Here is a 20,674-nt window from a genome sequence, read left to right as displayed (position 1 = left end):
TCCAAATAATTCATGTTGGACGGCCCTTTCATGAGCATTTGAAACTGTCACCAGCAAGGTAGCATCACAGACAACATACTATCACAATGAAGTAATAGAAAATACAGCAAGTGCTTCAACAATGGCCAAAGATATGTTGAAAAGTAGTGGAAATTACACTCGAAGCAATAAATTTACTATTACGAATCACTGGTAGCTAACTGCTAGCTACACTTAGTGTTTCAATCACTGAACGTATGATTTTGTGTGTTTTAGTATTCAACATACAGTGCAGTCTCTATTATCTGACCTAAACTACACCTGGACTATACTGGATAACTGAAAATATCAGATAAAACAGAATATTTTACAAACTGGGGTAAATGTATATAGGTACTGTAAACTGTATTATTAAAATAATGTCATACAGTGGAAAATCCAGGGTGGAAAAACAACAATATTATGAAAAGTAACAATATTATGAGAAGGAAAGTTGCTATTCACCATATTGCAGAGTTGCTGAGTCGCAGATCGGCATGACAAAAAGTTTTTCACAATTAAAACTTTCGGCCATTGGCCTGCGTCAACAAACCACAGTGCGGTTTCAGTTGCCTGAGACTGCAGTCGTGTATGTGAGTTGCGTTTTTTTGTTGTGCTTATCTGCGACTCAACATCTCCGCTATATAGTGAGTAGCAACTTTCCTTCTCATAATATTGTTACATTCCTTTCTGGATTTTACATTGTTGAATATTATGAAAAGAATAGATTGCTACTCACCACACAAAGGAGGTGTTGAGTTGCAGACAGCCACACTCAAAAGACCACTAAACATTTCAGCTTGCGGCCCAAATGCATACATTCAAAACAGAAACCACACACTCATTCACACAAGCACAATTCACACACTCATGGCCACTGTGGCCAGACTGCAATGATCTTTTGGCCAAAAGCTTAAATGTTTAATAGCCTTTTGATTGTGCCTGCCTCGAACTCAGCACCCCCTCTATTTGGTGAGCAGCAGCTAACCCCTTACATAATATTGTTGTTGAAACAATGTCATGTTTTACATCATTTATTCAATTTGAAAGACTTTACATCTCAAAACATTGCAAAGGTCAAATATTTGAAGACTCTGCAGGAGAGTTTGAATTTTAAAGGAAAATGAAGCATTTAATTATAGACCTCTACAGATCCCCCATTTTACACTACAGGATTTTCCTCTCCAGAGTTGAGACTTATTACACATGGTCCTTAAGAAATGAATTTATTTTTATGTGGGGGTTTCAATATGAACTTTATGATTGATTCTCCAGAAAAAAGAAGGGGTACTTGGTACATATAATTTACTTTCAGGGAAACAGCAGCACAATCAGTCTTCAATGACTGTCCTCTAATTGACAGGTCCAGTGTGAGGAAAAATATTAATGACCTGTCAGATCATGATGCACAGACAAAAGTACTAAATTACTGAGTTTTCTGCACCCATTTGTTGACAAACTGCTTGTTGGCTTCCGTTTCGGGTCCTTCAGCTGAAGCTTATTGATGATTTTCCTGAAGTATCGCCAGCACAAATGGCTGACATTGTCAAAGTTTTGCCCTCTGTTGTTGGTGGCAGGCTGGAATTGAGCTCGTGGCCATGGATATGTACTAGTCGCACCAACATCTGAGCACTTTTCCTTGGTCATTTACACTGTGGTTCTCCCCTTGCTACTGCAATGGTTGTTCATTGGAACATAGGAATCCAGGATCCATTCACCTTGAGGGTTTCCCTTTCTCGTTGAAGCTATTGTCACGTTTCCAGATTTTTTAGGCTTCCCTAAACAAATGGGTGTGGCAACTCTTCTCTACAGCAAGAACTTCCATGTCAGTGAATTTTATTACATTGTCAGTCTCACATAGCACCTGCTCTGCCGGAGCCGATTTCTCCACCTGTCAAACCTGCAATGCCTTTCACATTTGGTGATCCTAGTGTTGATTGAACATCCAGTCGTTCCAACATGGACTTTTCCACATGCACATGGAGTGCACTATACTTCCGACATTGCAAGTGGGTACTTTTTGTCCTCTGCCAATCTGAGAAACTCTTTGATCTTCTTTGTCAATTTGTAAAGGATCTTTACACTGTGTATGTCTAACATACAATAAATTCTGCCCACCACCCTGGGGATGTAAGGCAGAAAGGCCCTACCCAATACTTCTTCTTCAATCATGTCACTTCACCGAATGTTAGATTTCATGACACTTCTTATGTAACTGGTGGAGTACCTGTTGCTCCTCAGAATGCTTTCCAGGTGTTGCACCTGATGTCTGAGGTGCTGTGACTGACATATTCATCTTGCACACATTATGGGTATATTAATTGTCTCTCTTTTCTGGCTTGTGTGATGGTTTGACATTTTGTGAAGTTATAGGTCCACATCAGTTTTCGCTAAACATTGTGTCCTAGGTTCTCACCATCCCTCATAGTCAGCATCTCTAGCAAGGGTAGCTGTTTGCCTTTTTCTACCTCCATAGTAAATTTTATGTTGGCATGCAGTCTGTTCAGTGTCATAGGAAGTCACCAACTGTCCCTCACCATGGCTCCACACAATGAAGATGTCATCAACGTACCTTACCACACCTTATGTTTACAAGGTACCAAGTCCAGTGCCTGTGTTTCAAAATGTTCCATGAAAAAATTGGCCTCTTAAGGACCAAGTGGACTGCCCATCATGAAATCTTCCAGCTGTTTGTAGAAATTTCCGTTCCACATGAAATAGCTCTGCTAAGACTTCCATGGTAAAGCTTGGTGATGTCATGCAGCAAAATGGAGCCAATATGCTCCAGGGAGTCCCTGAGTGGTACGAGAAGATGCCTCGATTAACCAATTTCTATTTCACGTGATTCACTGCATTGGATCCAGGCATAGGGTTTAGTATGTCATTGGATCTAATAGGTCCTGAATCTTCTGCTCATAATCTGTAATGCACACATTTCTCTGTTATTCCAATGAGAGAGAAGACACTCTGATTAACTAGTTTGCATTCCATGTAATCCGATGCATTGGATCCACGCTTAGGTTTTGATATTTCATTGGATCTAACAGGTTCTGAACCTTCTGCTCATAATCTTTGGTCACTGTTACAACAATCACATTTCAATTTTTGGCAGGCAGCACCAACACACTATTGTTGGTGTTGGGGCAGTTTCACTGCAAACAGAATTCTGGTGGCCTCAGTAAGTATTTTCTCACCTTTTTTACAAGGAAGGGTCCAGATGATCACTTTGGTGTTAGCAATAATATCCTCCATAGGCAAAGTTCTGAGGATGATGGTACATTCACTCCTTTTTGAAGAACAGACCATCTCTCTGATGTCAACGTTTTTCACTGCGGTTGACCACTGCACATAACAAATTGGGAATTGACTTGTGGATCTGCTTTCCACTCTTGCAAGGCATCTACTCTTTCAGCAGACGTACAGAGTAAACTGTGCATCACAGAAGCTCTATCACCAAAAACCCATAAAAATAATACTCCACTAAGACCAATAGTGAGCACTCCTGGCTCACCAACATATAGATTGGTGAAACACTTTGTCTGTCTGCTTCAGCCCCAAGTGGGAAATACCAACACACACAAAAAAGGCTCAAGACATTTCATTGAGAAACTGAAGAAACTAAAACTTAGACCAAACAATAACCTGTTCAGCTTTGATGTTGTTTCTTCATTTACCAAAGGACAACTCAGGGATTCTTTGGAACATATCAGTTCCATTTTACTGCACGACATCACCAAGTTCTTCCACAGATGTCTTACCATGTGCAATTTAATGTGGAATGGTAATTTCTACGAACAGCTAGAAGATGTCACAATGGGCAGTCCACTCAATCCATTGGTAGCCAAATTCTTCATGTAATATTTTGAAACACAGGCGGTGGACTTGGCACCTTGTAAACTTAAGGAGTGGTACATGTATGTCAACAACACCTTCATTGTGTGGAGCCACCATAAGGACCAGCTTGGTGACTTCCTAAGATATCTGAACAGTTTGCACGCCAACATAAAATTTACTGTGGAGGTAGAAAAGGACCAACAGCTACCCTTTCTAGACATGCTGGTTATGAAGGATGGTGAGAACCTGGGACACAATATTTATCAAAAACTGACATGTACTGATACCCACACAAAATGTCAAATCACCATCCAAGCTGGAAAAGAGGGGCAATTAATATGGTCGTAATGCTTGCAAGATGAACATGTCAGCTGCAGCTCCTCAGATGTGAGGCGCAACACCTGGAAAGCATTCTGAGGAGCAATGAGTATACCACCAGTAACATAAGAAGTGTCACGAAATCTAACATTCGGAAAAAGAGACACATTGGAAGAAGAAGTGTCAGGTAGGGTCTTTCTGCCACACGTCCCCAGGTTGATGGACTGAATTAATTGTATGTTGAACGACACAGTGTAACGATACATTTTAAACTGACAAAGAAGATCAAAGAGTTTCTCAGATTGCCAGAGCACAAAAACCCATTTGCAATGTTGGGAGTATAGCGCACTCCATGTGCACTTGGTAAGTCTCTGTTGGAGTGACTGGACGATCAATCAACACCAGGATGACCAAACATAAATCGCATTAAATGTTGCGTCAGGTAGAGAAATCAGCTGTAGCAAAGCATGTGATGTGCAAGATTGACCATGTAACAAAACATGCCAACATGGAAGTTCTTGCATTGAAGAAGAATTGGCACACCTATTTGCTTAGGGAAGCCTTAGAAATCTAGAAACATGACAACTGCTCTAACAAGAAAGAGGAAACCATCAAGTTGAATGAATGCTGAATACTCATGTTGCAGTGAACAACTGTTGCGGGTAGCAATGGGGGAGAACCACAGAGGTAATGACCATGGAAAAACCCTCAGATGTTAGTGTGACAGGTACATATAATCTGTGGCTGTGAGCTGGATTGCAATCTGTCAGTAGCACAACGAGGAAGAAGTGTTGGGTATGGCCTTTCTGCCATATATCCCTAGGATGACAAACTGAATTAATTGTATATGGGAGAGACACAAGCCTTGACAATGCCAGCCACTCATGCTTTCAGAATGTCAGAAAAATCATCAAATAAATCATCAAACACATGTTGGCCAAAGAATCTCAGACAGAAGGTTAGAAACAGATAGAAATGCTAAATGTAATCAAGGCATAGCGATATCCCAAAGTAGTAAATGAAAAAGTTAGAAATATGAGCCCTTTTGCAAAGAATATATTTAAAGTGAACCCTGAAGGGCAAACTTGGCAAGAAATCTACAATACAGCCAATTTGAATGACATATAATATGTTTCTACAAATGTTTTTTACTTTCTTTGACACCTCTTCCACATTAAAAACTGTGGGCACTGTCTTCAAGAGCCAAGGCCCAACAGCGACCAAGTTGATTAAATGGTAAGAGTAAATAAGATACCATCCTTAGGTTAGAACGATGAGGGATGTAGAAGGATAAAGAAATCAATAGTTGGGGTCAGGTCAACCCCACACCACCATGGCTGAGACTGTTGTTGGTGGCGACCAGCCATGTCCAATATGGTGTAAAATGGTTATTCTATAGAATAGCATGTTCCACCTTTAACCACTTAGGTAGATGAAAGATGTTCATTGAAACTGGAAACACAGTTTAGATAGTTGTTAAGTATTGAACAATGCACTGCATTCACCCTGATTTGATGTATGTGCAGATGAATGTAATAGGAAGTACCTCAGCACAATGACAAAGCACGAAGGAAAATGCACATCTCCATCTGATGTGGAGGCCTGCTTATGTTTTGGTGTCATGGCTTGGTGGCATCTCTGAAGTCATGGAGAATGACATGAGCCAGAAGGTAAATACCTGAACAAATGAAGAAATACATGAGAACTGTAATTATGTTCTGACATTTCAAATCAGAAGATCAACACGTCATGATCTGTTTGGGACTACTGGTTAAGAGAGTTGCTCCACAACTGTAATGGAAATTATGCAACAGAAAAGTTACCACAAAATTCTTTATACAATTTAGTAGCTTGGGTACATCGGATCTCTTTCACAGCACCCGCCCCACTGCAAAAGGTGAAGAAGTTATATGGCACAGTCCACTGCACTGTGTAGTATGTCCACTATAGAAAATAACCTTGAGAATGGTGACAGCAAGATATTATTATGATAAAAGTTGGCAAACAGACTGTACATGGTGTGCAACCCAACAACACCAGTTATTCTTCACTGCTCAAATAAAGATCTGGATGTGGGAGGATCTTTCAGTGATGGCTGATGTGCATTACACACATTTTGGAGCTGTTGTTGTTGTTGTTGTCTTCAGTCCCGAGACTGGTTTGATGCAGGTCTCCATGCTACTCTATACTGTGCAAGCTTCTTCATCTCCCAGCACTTACTGCAACCTACATCCTTCTGGGAGCTAGTGAATTGGAAACCATGGGACAGAGTACAAGATTGAAGAAATCTTCAAGGTGCCTTGTAGTTGACATTTTTGCAAAACTTAGGTTTGAAGAACTGTAAGGTGAAGGTGAGACTGTAATTCCACAGTCTTTATTAGTCTGTTAAATGCTACTGGAATAAGGGTTATGCTCGAAACGGAACCTTGTGGGACTTGGTTTCTCTGAGTGTGGGGGCCACATACTTGAACACCAAAGGATTCATAAGATAAAAATTTTTAAATAAGAGTCAGAACAGCACCTCTAAAGAAGAATATGATACCATCTCTAGTAACAACATGAGACCACCAAACAGTGACGTAGGCTGGTTGCAGCTCAGCAAAATCAAAAATAGGACAACAAGGTGTTGGTGGCAATTGAAGGCCATTCTAAAATCAGATTCTGAGCAAATTAGGTGGTCACTGGTAGGCAAGGCCTGCCAAAATCCACAATGAAATTTGGATAGAATCCCTTAGAAGAGTTGAAACAAGCTGTCTGTTAACCATTCATTTGAACCACTTGCATACAACATTTGTAAAACAAATATGGCAACAGTTGCCTTTGTCATGTGGATCTTTTCTTGGTTTCAAAATTCGGATAACTATGCTTTCAATTTACTCAGACGGTGAGGGGGATCACGGTGGAGAAAGAGGGAAGGCGGTGAGGGGCAGGAACTCACTCTCACACCAGATGCAACTAAAAAGTGCAATAATATGATGTTTGTATTCTAGGGGTAAATGAGGTAGGATCTGGTTAAGTATGTGATCAGGGTCTGGGGCTGTGTCATGGCATTGTGTCAGGTTACTAAGAAGTTTCTATTCATGGAATGGGTCATTGTAAGCTTCTGAAGACTGAGAAATGACTGATAGGTAAAGACTTTAACCTCATCTTTTATGGAGGTGAAAGGGAGGGGTAGGGAAACTTGCACATGCTGAGACTTGGTCAAACTGCGTTGCTAGTTGATCAGCAATGACAATGGCATCAGATTGAATGTAGCAATCCTGATCTACAGCCAGGACACTGCCTGTAACTGCTGTATAGTTTATCCCATACTTGGGGGGAGGAAGTGCAGGTTCCAAATGTGATTACAAATCTTGCCAACACTCCTTGCATATTTTAACTAGACAGTAGGCCTGGGCTTGGAAATTCTTGAAGGTGACAAGTGTATCTCCATGGAAGAGGAGTTCAGGATTCAAAGAATTGGTGGAGCTATGTCAATCTGCTTTCTTTAAGTCCCAGTGTGGAGGGTGTTCTGATGTTCAGTACAGTAAAGAAAGAATAATCAGAAAGTGGTTGCTGTCACATAAATCATCGTGCACCTCCCAACAAACAGAGACAGGAAGGTTGGGTTAAAGGTTCTTAGACTGATAGGGATCATGTGCTGGGCTGAAGTAAGTTGGAGATCTGGAACTTAAAATATAAAGATTAAAGCTCCATTTTTCCACAGTCACAGTTATACAAGTAATATAAGCTATACACAGTCACAATAGACCGTAAACAACCTATGTTAATCATGAAAAATACCTGGTCTGGTATATTGTCTCACTAACAAGGGGAGGCCGCCAACTGTGAAATTCAGATTTGATTCATACTGCGCATAATAAAAGCTCATGGCCAGAGGTGTAATGTGGCAAAGCACCAAGATGCACTTCTCAGCCGTTGTCGAGAAAATTGACAGTTAAAAGAAACCGTTGCGGTGAAATACTCTCTACGATTAATAATTTCCTACAGCATCGTGGTGCAGGGGTAAGCGCTCGGGTTCATAATCCGAAAGTCGCCGGATCGAATCTCGCGCCATGGAACCTTCTTCTTCTTTTTTTTTTTTTGTGTGTAATTCAAATATATATATATATATATATATATATATATATATATATATATATATGTGTGTGTGTATAGAGGGAAACATTCCACATAGGAAAAATATATCTAAAAACAAAGATGATGTGACTTACCAAATGAAAGTGCTGGCAGGTCCACACACACACAAACATACATACAAAATTCAAGCTTTCGCAACAAACTGTTGCCTCATACGAAAGTGCTGGCAGGTCGATAGAAACACAGACAGACACATACATACACACAAAATTCAAGCTTTCACAACAAACTGTTGCCTCATCAGGAAAGAAGGAAGGAGAGGGAAAGACGAAAGGAAGTGGGTCTTTCCCTCCCCTTCCCTCTTTCCTGATGAGGCAACAGTTTGTTGCGAAAGCTTGAATTTTGTGTGTATGTATGTGTCTGTTTGTGTTTCTATCAACCTGCCAGCGCTTTTGTATGGTAAGTCACATCGTCTTATATATATATATATATATATATATATATATATATAGAGGGAAACATTCCACGCGGGAATATGTCTGCTTGTGTCTGTATATGTGTGGATGGATATGTGTGTGTGTGTGTGTGTGTGTGCGCGAGTGTATACCCGTCCTTTTTTCCCCCTAAGGTAAGTCTTTCCGCTCCCGGGATTGGAATGACTCCTTACCCTCTCCCTTAAAACCCACTTCCTTTCGTCTTTCCCTCTCCTTCCCTCTTTCCTGATAAGGCAACAGTTTGTTGCGAATGCTTGAATTTTGTGTGTATGTATGTGTCTGTTTGTGTTTCTATCGACCTGCCAGCGCTTTCGTATGGTAAGACACATCATCTTTGTTTATATATATATATGAGGGAAACATTCCACGCGGGAAAAATATATTTAAAAACAAAGATGATGTGACTTACCATACGAAAGCGCTGGCAGGTCGATAGAAACACAAACAGACACATACATACACACAAAATTCAAGCTTTCGCAACAAACTGTTGCCTCATCAGGAAAGAGGGAAGGAGAGGGAAAGACGAAAGGAAGTGGGTTTTAAGGGAGAGGGTAAGGAGTCATTCCAATCCCGGGAGCAGAAAGACTTACCTTAGAGGGAAAAAAGGACGGGTATACACTCGCACACACACACATATCCATCCACACATAAGCAGACACAAGAACCTCCCACAGAAGAACCACAAAAGTGCCCCACTTGTGACAGGATACTTTCCGGGACTGGACCAGACTCTTAATGTGGCTCTCCAGCAGGGATACGACTTCCTCAAATCCTGCCCTGAAATGAGATCCATCCTTCATGAAATCCTCCCCACTCCACCAAGAGTGTCTTTCCGCCGTCCACCTAACTTTCGTAACCTGTTAGGTCATCCCTATGAAATCCCCAAACCACCTTCCCTACCCTCTGGCTCCTATCCTTGTAACCGCCCCGGGTGTAAAACCTGTCCCATGCACCCTCCCACCACCACCTACTCCAGTCCTGTAACCCGGAAGGTGTACACGATCAAAGGCAGAGCCACGTGTGAAAGCACCCACGTGATTTACCAACTGACCTGCCTACACTGTGATGCAGTCTGTGTGGGAATGACCAGCAACAAACTATCCATTCGCATGAATGGACACAGGCAGACAGTGTTTGTTCGTAATGAGGATCACCCTGTGGCTAAACATGCCTTGGTGCACGGCCAGCACATCTTGGCACAGTGTTACACCGTCAGGGTTATCTGGATACTTCCCACCAACACCAACCTATCCGAACTCCGGAGATGGGAACTTGCTCTTCAATATATCCTCTCTTCCCGTTACCCACCAGGCCTCAATCTCCGCTAATTTCAAGTTGCCGCCACTCATACCTCACCTGTCATTCAACAACATCTTTGCCTCTGCACTTCCGCCTCGACTGACATCTCTGCCCAAACTCTTTGTCTTTAAATATGTCTGCTTGTGTCTGTATATGTGTGGATGGATATGTGTGTGTGTGTGCGCGAGTGTATACCCATCCTTTTCCCCCAAAGGTAAGTCTTTCCACTCCCGGGATTGGAATGACTCCTTACCCTCTCCCTTAAAACCCACATCCTTTCGTCTTTCCCTCTCCTTCCCTCTTTCCTGATGAGGCAACAGTTTGTTGCGAAAGCTTGAATTTTGTGTGTATGTTTGTGTTTGTTTGTGTGTCTATCGACCTGCCAGCGCTTTCGTTTGGTAAGTCACATCATCTTTGTTTTTAGATATATATTTCCCACGTGGAATGTTTCCCTCTATTTTATATATATATATATATATATGTTTGTGTGTCTATCGACCTGCCAGCGTTTTTGTTCGGTAAGTCACCTCATCTTTGTTTTTATATATAATTTTTCCCACGTGGAATGTTTCCTTCCATTATATATATATATATATATATATATATATATATATATATATATATATAAAACAAAGATGATGTGACTTACCAAACGAAAGCGCTGGCACGTCGATAGACACACAAACATACACACAAAATACTAGCTTTCGCAACCAACGGTTGCTTCGTCAGGAAGGAGAGGGAAAGACGAAAGGATTTGGGTTTTAAGGGAGAGGGTAAGGAGTCATTCCAATCCCGGGAGCGAAAACATGTGGAAACATGTGGAATGTTTCCCTCTATTAATAAATTATATATATATTCCCGGCAATCAGTTGCAACAATTATGCATATAATAAGTTGTTGAAAGTCGTTTGTCGTGGAAAAACTGGCGACTTCAAACAACATTATGTTTTCCGCAAACAAAGTTGTATTTCTCAAATGTTATTAATTATCTTCATAATGTCATCCACGTATAGTTAACGGAAGACGTAGAAACGATATTCCGAAACGAATACATATAGCGTAAGTCAAATGTTCGAATTAGAATAGAGACACCACGAACACAAATTTGCTGTGGCAGGTATGAAATATAAACTCCGTTACTTGCTCGTTACACTTGAAGGACAGATGTTGAATGGGCCTAAACGAGCCGCCGCATAACAGCATAGTTGCATGCTAACTTCGAAAGAAGGTAGATGCGGTCCCTAGCGCAACTTATAACATCGTCGAAAATCAGTGCGGACGGGAGAGCTTTGGTACACCCTGTTAAAAAAAAAGGGAAAAATGGAGGCGGTACAATTGGAGAGCGATCCGCCTTCACCAACATGCATAAGCAATTCATTATATAATGGAAGGAAACATTTCACGTGGGAAAAATTATATATATATATATATATATATATATATATATATATATATATATAATAAAGGGAAACATTCCACGTAGGAAACATATATCTAAAAACAAAGATGATGTGACTTACCAAATGAAAGTGCTGGCAGGTCGACAGACACACAAACAAACACAAACATACACACAAAATTCAAGCTTTTGCAACAAACTGTTGCCTCATAAGGAAACAGGGAAGGAGAGGGAAAGACGAAAGGATGTGGGTTTTAAGGGAGAGGGTAAGGAGTCATTCCAATCCCGGAAGCGGAAAGACTTACCTTAGGGGGGAAAAAACGAAAAAAGGACGGGTATACACTCGCACACACACACATATCCATCCACACATATACAGACACAAGCAGACGTATTTAAAGACAAAGAGCAGATTCAGAAGGATGTAGGCTGCCATAGGTACCGGGAGATGAAGAAGCTTGCACAGGATAGAGTGGCATGGAGAGCTGCATCAAACCAGTCTGAGGACAGAAGTCCGTAACAACAACAACAACAACAACAACAAGAGTCTTTGGAACTGCTCCACAAAGGATTTTGGGTATTAAAATCCCCTACGAGGGAAAGGAGTGGAGGCAGACGCAAGGTTTTATCTGTATCATATAGTATGTGATATCCTCATCCAGAGCTACATAAATTTTACGCGGTGTCAGATAGATGATATGCATAGCTGACACTTTTAGTGAAGTATTCAATGGAATCTTTTCTCTAAAATTGGTCTTGTGGACCAATGTATAATCCCCATCCAGTGTCAGCCCAATTTTTGTAATGTGCTTTGCAATGTATGAGAATAGGGGAGTAGCCTGCTCAAAATCAGGTTTTCTGTAGAGCTATGTCAATCACTGGCAGTCTGCTATCAGGCATTTAAGTACAGAAAGGTGATGAAAGTAGATATTGCAGTTCCGTTAGATAACGGCTGTGTGCGTTTTAGGTGGAAGGGCAGGAGTGGTATCACCTGTTGTGAGCGATTGTTATCAATTTGCTTAATACCTGCATGTTGTTTTGGGGAATTCAGGGCTGTTAACGTTGGAATTCCAATTTAGTTTTACAAAGAGTACTCTTCAACATTGGCCCCTAGTGACTGGAAACAAAAAGAACAGCTGACACCCACATGTAAGAAGGATAAAAGAATGAACCCACAAAATTACAGCACAATATCCTTAACATCAGTCACCTGCATAATGCTTGATCATATTCTAAGGTCAAATATAGTAAATGTTTCTTCAGAGAGAAAAGCTTCTATCCATAAATCAACATGGATTTGCAAAGCATTGCCCATACAAAATTCAACTTGCACTTTTCTTGCACTAACTATGGATGAAGGCAAACAGGCAGATTCCATATTGCTAGAGTACCAGAAAGTGTTTGACACAATGTATCAATGCAGACTGTTAATGAAGGTCTGGACATACAGAATAGGTTTCCAGATATGTGAGTGGCTTGAAGACTTCTTCAGAAATAGCTCACAATACATTTCCTCAATGGTTAGTGTTTGTCAGAGGCCAGAATATCGTCAGAAGTTCTCCAGGGAAGTGCAATAGGACTGCTCTTGGTCTCTATACACATAAACAATCTGATGGACAGCATCACCAACAATCTGGAACTGTCTGCTGATGGCACTGTTGTGTACAGGAAAGTGTCATCGTTGAGTGATGGTAGGAGGATACGGGATGAATGGGACAGAATTTCTATTTGGTGTATGAATGGCAGATTGCTCTAAATGTGGAAAAAAGTAAGTTAATGTATATGAGTAATGAAAACCATTCCAGTAAGGTTTGAAAACAGTATAAGTGGTGTGCTGTTGTCACAGTCATGCCAATTAAATATCTAGCTGTAACATAGCAAACAGACATAAATGGAACAAGCAAGTACGATCAGTTGTTGAGAAGGTGAATGGTCAACTTTGGTTTTTTGGGAGAGATTTAGGAAAGTGTGGTTCATCTGTAAAGGAGACCGCATATAGAACACTAGTGTGACCCATTCCTCAGTACTGCTCAAGTGTTCGGGATCCGTACCAAGTCAGATTAAAGGAGGACATTCAAGCAATTCAGAGGTGTGCTACTAGATCTATTACTGGTAGATTCGATCAGCATGCAAATATTATGGAAATGCTCTACAAACTCAATTGAGAATCCCTGGAGGAAAGAAGATATTATTTTTGCAAAACACTATATTGAGAAAGTGTAGATAATTTGCATTTATGCCAGACTGCAGAAAAATCCTACTACCATCAATATACATCTCAGGTAAGGACTGTAAGGACAAGAGAAGAGACATCAGGACTCATACAGAGGCGTATACACAGTCCCTGCCTCCATTTATGAGAGGGACAGGACAGGGAATGACTAGTAGTGGTGTGAGGTACCCTCCACAATGCATCATGGAGGTTTGCGAGTATGTATGTGGGGGTACATGTAGATTTTTTCCTTTCTTTCCTTTTCCTGTTGAGATTTTTGTTCATGTTGAGGAATGTGTGTCTGTATTTCTGGAACTTAAGATGTAGGGGGCATTTTACAGACTATTTCCCATGCCTCCTTCAGGCACTGGCTGTTGTCGGGTCATAGGCTGATGACAGGTTGTATTCTGTGCCTGGGAGTGGGACGAAGCTATCCCTCACGAGTGATCTGTTGAGGACGATACTACTCTGCTTGGTGAGAAGAGGCCAAAATCCTCAAGGTAAATGTAGAAGGGATAATACGGGGTGGAATACTCTTTTCTCTGATGAGGCATGCTTGTGAGACTATTTCAGCATAGTTTTGAAAGGGGAGCGTCGGCACTCTTCTGCTGTAGATGAACCTTGGTCACTACTTGCACAAAATTTGTCACTGTTTGTACAGGTTGTACATTATAGTAAATCAAGGTTTTATACTCTTATATTTTGTGTTCTTACATGAAGGCATGGAAAGGCAGTTAACACAAATCGGTGTTTTTGTCACACACAGTGTTCTCGTGTAATAGTCAGCCACAGCATCCACAGACTGGTTCCAGATTGAGAAGGCAAGGTGTCAAACTCTAGAACTGTTTCTCTACTGTCTGTATTTTTAAAAATCTAGAGCAACTTTTTTATAAAAGATTTTCTAATTTCTTAAATAAAAATAAAATACTAATAGAACCACAAAATGGTTTTAAAAAGGCAGTGCTTTTTTCTATACACACTGTACAGGCAGGAACATACCTTAAGCATTTCCTAATCTTAGCAAAAGTCCCTGATGCCATCAATAATGATAAATTACTTAAAAAAAGCTCACAGACATAAAACAAAGTAAATGGCACAATCAATACCCTCCAGTTAGATTTATTACTAGACAAACATGGAGTTCTCAGAGGTTCCATATTGGGATAAATCCTCTTTTTACTATATGTAAATGCTTTAGAGACAACAGTAGTAACATAAAACTATACCAATTTGGAGATGACATCAGCACCTTAATTACAAGAATTACCAAAGAAACCTTTCAAAATAATGTTACAGTCATCACAAAGAATATAGTGCAGTACGGTCACATAAACAGCTTCATTATAACTCTGGAAAAACTGTTACAATGCACATATTTACCACTCAGAATAAGACACTGGCTAATCTTCATACTGAAATAAATGGACAAAAAACCGGAAGAACAGTGTTCAAAATTTCTTAGTACATGAATACAACAGAATATCAAATGGAACACACGTATAGACTACATAAACAGAAATCAGCAAAACAAGTTTAATAATAAAAATACTATCCATATGAAAGCTAAAAAGCCATATAATGTATGATAACCTCAGGCTCATATCTTCTGCATAAAACTCACTAAGAAACTGTGTATCACATGATAATCTCAGGAACATGTCTTTTGCATAAACACACAAAGAAAATGTACATCATACAATAATCTCAGGTCTGTAGCTTCTGCATAAAGCTCACTCAATATTGAAATGTGGTGAAGTATTTTGGGGAAACTGTGGGGCATGTTAGAAATCATTTAGATTACAGTAAAAGATTATTAGTTATGGAAGGTGAAAGCCAATGATAATTACACAGGAAACTATTTACGAATTTGTACACAGCAACCACACAAGACAAACAAATGTAGGTGTACAACAGACAAATACAGCACTCTTACAGAAAGGAATATTCCATCCCAGCATCAAATAGCATAATGCAAATCCACAAAAATAATGATGGACAGGAACAATTTAAAATCAACAATGAAGAATTATTTGGTCAACCTCTGCTTCTACACAGTAAAGGAATATCTATAAAAACAAAGCTGTAGACCAATTAAAATTTTATTTGTAAAGTGTGTAGTGTAAGAAAATATTGTGTAATATTACATAATGGTAAAATGATGTGTGTAATAATTTCAAGAAACGTGTACAGCATGAGTTTTTAAGGAATAGTCCAGTGTTTTTTGTACACTGTGCACTCCTCAATTCACACGACCAATAAATAAATAAATCACCACTTTGTTCTGCATGCAGACTATGGAGGAAGTAGGGTAGAATATTTACATAATTATCCTTAAATCTATTGCTTAAATTCACACAAGGCACTCACGTATGCAATACTACCTGTTGTCTTGAAGCACCCTCTTGTAAATATCAATTGCTTCTTGATAGTGAGAACGAAGATAATGTATTGAAGCTAAAGAAAGCTGATCTTCAACAATGTCTTCTAATTCCTGATGATGTTCCATTAGTTTTTTCTCATCTCCTAGTTTATGAGCTAAATGGAAAAGCAGCCTTGTCTTCAGATTAGATGTAGATGCCTTATCTAGAACCTGAAACACAATTTGTCACATTGTATTTTGTACTTTTTATGTTACAGTGTTTGATATTGTACATTAACATCCTCAGGCTGTATTGTTATTACTTCTTTTATACAGATTTTCTGTTAGTACAGGGCCTAGTAATACAAAATACACCTCAAGTGAAAATACCCTGCAGATGTGGCTAAAACCAGAGTTAAGATTTGAATTATGATATAAATGAGGTCAGTGAACAATAGGGAAAAATGCAGAAGAGTAAGTTAGAGGGAAAATAAGGAGGAACGGAGGGGGGGAGGGGGGGGGGGGGGGGGGGAGAAGGGGATAGTGAGAGGAGAGAGAGAGAGAGAACTGTACAGCAAAGATGTTGGTGAAAAATAAGATCATGCAAGACTCTCAAACAAAGTTTTTGGGGCAGGGAAATATAGATTAGTAATAATTTAAGGAGGGGACAATTCACATTAAGGAAGTTCTACGATCAGAAGAATGTCACTGAATGTTATAGATTTAGAAGTATATGTAGATAAAAACCATGAGAAGTATATGTAGATAAAAGCAGTAAGCAGTAAAAGGAGTTGAGTTTATTAATATCGACCAATGAGCACAGCCTAAGAATGAGATCTGATAAATGTGGGAGAGAAGTTAAAATTTCGGATGGCAGAAAAAAAATGGTTTCAATACAGAATTCATTCAGAATTTTGTAAATAATTATCTGTTACACCCATACCAGACTAAATAAAAATATAGTAATAAGCTGAGAGTGGAAAACTCAGAACAAATGGACTCATTATTTTATTTTGCCATGTTGCTGTTGTGGTCTTCAGTCCTGAGACTGGTTTGATGCAGCTCTCCATTTTACTCTATCCATGCTACTCTCCCAGTACCTACTGCAACCTATATTCTTCTGAATCTGTTTAGTATATTCATCTCTTGGTGTCCCTCTATGATTTTTACCCCCCACGCTGCCCTCCAATACTAAACTGGTGATTCCTTGATGCCTCAGAATATGCCCTACCAACTGATCCCTTCTCCTAGTCAAGTTATGCCACAAACTTCTCTTCTCTCCAATTCTATTCAATACCTCCTCATTAGTTATGTGATCTACCCATCTAATCTTCAGCATTCTTCTGTAGCACCACATTTAGAAAGCATCTATTCTCTTCTTGTCTAAACTGTTTATCGTCCACATTTCACTTCCATACATGGCTACACTCCATACAAATACTTTCAGAAACGACTTCCTGGCACTTAAATCTATACTCGATGTTAACAAATTTCTCTTTTTCAGAAACGCTTTCCTTGCCATTGCCAGTCTACATTTTATATCGTCTCTACTTCGACCATCATCAGTTATTTTGCTCTCCAAATAGCAAAACTCATTTACTACTTTAAGCCTCTCATTTCCTAATCTAATTCCCGCAGCATCACCCGATTTAATTCGACTACATTCCATTATCCTCGTTTTGCTTCTGTTGATGTTCATCTTATATCCTCCTTTCAAGACACTGTCCATTCCGTTCAGCTGTTCCTCCAGGTTCTTTGCTGTCTCTGACAGAATTACAATGTCATCGGCAAACCTCAAAGTTTTTATTTCTTCTCCATGGATTTTAATTCCTACTCTGAATTTTTCTTTTGTTTCCTTTACTGCTTGCTCAATATACAGATTGAATAATATCGGGGATAGGCTACAACCCTGTCTCACTCCTTTCCCAACCACTGCTTCCCTTTCATGTCCCTCGACTCTTATAACTGCCATCTGGTTTCTGTACAAATTGTAAATAGCTTTTCGCTCCCTGTGTTTTACCCCTGCCACCTTCAGAATTTGAAAGAGAGTATTCCAGTCAACATTGTCAAAAGCTTTCTCTAAGTCTACAAATGCTAGAAATGTAGGTTTGCCTTTCCTTAATCTATTTTCTAAGATAAGTTGCAGGGTCAGTATTGCCTCACGTGTTCCAACATTTCTACGGAATCCAAACTGATCTTCCCCGAGGTCGGCTTCTACCAGTTTTTCCATTTGTCTGTAAAGAATTCATGTTAATATTTTGCAGCCGTGGCTTATTAAACTGATAGTTCGGTAAGTCTCACATCTGTCAACACCTGCTTTCTTTGGGAATGAAATTATTATATTTTTCTTGAAGTCTGAGGGTATTTTGCCTGTCTCATACATCTTGTTCACTAGATGGTAGAGTTTTGTTAGGCCTGGCTCTCCCACGGCTGTCAGTAGTTCTAATGGAATGTCGCCATACACTAATAATTTTCTTATATTGGGTTTGGTGCGAGACTGGCTAGCATGCACCCCTGTAATGGGACAGATACTTATGGGCCCAGCCATGGAGTTAAATACAGAGAACTACCCACAATACCCCAGCAACTGGGGGCTACTATTGGATTTTTTACTGTAGACACTTGAGTTTAGGCTTTAATTACTAGTCAACCAATAGAGAAAATGAGTTGTACCAGTATTTTTCTTGCATTATTCTGCATTAGGCTATATGCAGCAATTTGGTTTTAAAGTTCAATATATATATTTCATTTTATATTTGGTTTTGGACATCTTCACTAGGAACTATTCATTCTTAAAACTGTATAGCTTGAAATATATTTGTTCAATGTTAATGAGATTTTAATGGGTTATAGGCACATATGTTGGTAGTGGCAGTCTGAAGTTCCAGGATTTTACAGTCAACCAAAAGAAAGTTTTTATGATTTTTCTAAAGTACCTTTTTCTCAGCCCAGGACAAACATATAACAGAAAGAGTGGGTTTGTTTTGAAGGTCTGTTTCGTGGTTGTAAGAAACTGAAACCACTGTGACCAGGGTGTCAAAAATCCAACTCGATGATTTTAATTTATGCACAATACGAAGAACCATTCACAATTTTTACAGAAATAAGGAATTCCCTACAATTAAAATCCTCCACCTGAAATTGATAGAACATTTCCTGGTATTTCAGTCTCTATTCTTTTGAAAGAAGACTGGGATTCCATTTCAAAAAACTAACAGAAAACCAGTGCTGATGGAGGCTGTGACAGCTGCTGTATACCAGCATACATTCCTTAGGAGACTATGAGGGCTATGAACACAATGCCATGAGATCTTGTTTACAGATGAGTTGGGGTGCAGACAGAATCACACAATGAAGTATCGGTGACAAGAAAACATCATTAAATCTTTAGAAAACAGCTTTGAAAACTATAATCAACACTGAGGATACAGTTAGATAATTTACGGATATTGTGGAGGATTCAAGACAGTGTCTGGAGCTGGAAAATGCACCATAATTTTGTACATTGGAAATGAAAAAGGATTTCTTGGCAGTGCAGAACTTCGTTTTACTGGAAAGGAAGGAATGGGAGATTAACAAAATGAAATTAATTTTATTCATTATGAAGAACTGTTGGAGAAAGTCCTCTGTTAATTGCCTTATAGGTCAGCCGTTGTTATAGATCAAACACCATATCATACGATGGTTGATCGTCCAACTAAAAACCTGAGCATGTCTTGGCTGAATGGTGAAACCATATCTTGAATAGCGTAAAAGAATATTTCACTCCCACCTGGAGTTTAGCAAACTGACTACAGCAAAGCTGATACTCACAACCAGTTCTTATTTTCAAACACTAAAAAAGAAACTGGAATATTTAACTAAACAACTTTGACCAGACGTAAAACTCGTTTGGTTACCTGTGGCTCGTTGTGAGCTTAATCAAACTAACTCATATGGGCTTATGTAAGGAAAAAAATAGCAAAAATGACTAACACATCAGAAAACAGTAGCAATATTCAAGTATTAAAGCTTTATACCGAGAAGCCTTATATGCTGTAACTCCATACGAGCTGCAACTCTTATACCTGATCATGAACATAGCACCTGATTCTGCTTCCGCACCCACATCACTCTTTCTAATAGGCACACAACCATTCTTCAATAGTACTCTTTATAAAATCCATATCATACTGTATTGTCACAGTGGTTGCAGCTTCTCACAATCATGAAAGAGAATACTGAACTTTAAAACCAAAATACTCCATATAGCCTACTGCAGAATAAAATAAGAAAAATATTGGTACTCACTTTGCAATAGGCCTATTAGGTCGCTTGTAATATAAGCCTAAATTCAAGCCTCCATAATAAAAAATCCAATAGTAGAGTCTCAATGCCTGGGGGACCAAAAAATTTTAATACAATCACAAAAGGACAGTGCAGTGTAGCATTGTTATCTGAATTTGAAGACAGCCATATGAAATGTGTTGCTTGTTAAAAACAACAGCCTTTACATTCCTTTGGGTAAGAGTCCTTGGTACAGGTGAAGGTGGTTATATTTTGATTCTATTTGGAAGTCTGAGAACTGCTTTAATTGGGAGTCAGTTTGGACTGAAGCTTGCTGAGGATCTACAAACCAAGTGTGTTATTTGCATAGTATTAAAAAAGTATGAAAG

The 20,674-nt window shown here is 39.4% G+C and overlaps 1 protein-coding gene across 2 annotated transcripts in view; it reads right to left on the bottom strand.

Moving 5' to 3' along the window:
- LOC124619520 (intraflagellar transport protein 56) overlaps nucleotides 1-20,674 on the bottom strand; it is a 179,054-nt gene that overhangs the window by 91,506 nt on the left and 66,874 nt on the right. For both annotated transcript variants that reach the window (XM_047145967.1, XM_047145968.1), the window contains one exon: nucleotides 16,042-16,250. In XM_047145967.1, coding sequence (XP_047001923.1) covers nucleotides 16,042-16,250 — 209 coding nt within the window. The remainder of the gene's footprint in view (nucleotides 1-16,041; nucleotides 16,251-20,674) is intronic.

This window comes from Schistocerca americana, chromosome 6, assembly GCF_021461395.2.
Source record: "Schistocerca americana isolate TAMUIC-IGC-003095 chromosome 6, iqSchAmer2.1, whole genome shotgun sequence".
NCBI classification, from domain to species: Eukaryota; Metazoa; Arthropoda; class Insecta; order Orthoptera; family Acrididae; genus Schistocerca; species Schistocerca americana.
Note: the sequence above shows the minus strand (reverse complement) of the source record. Positions and strands in the feature narration are given on the sequence as shown.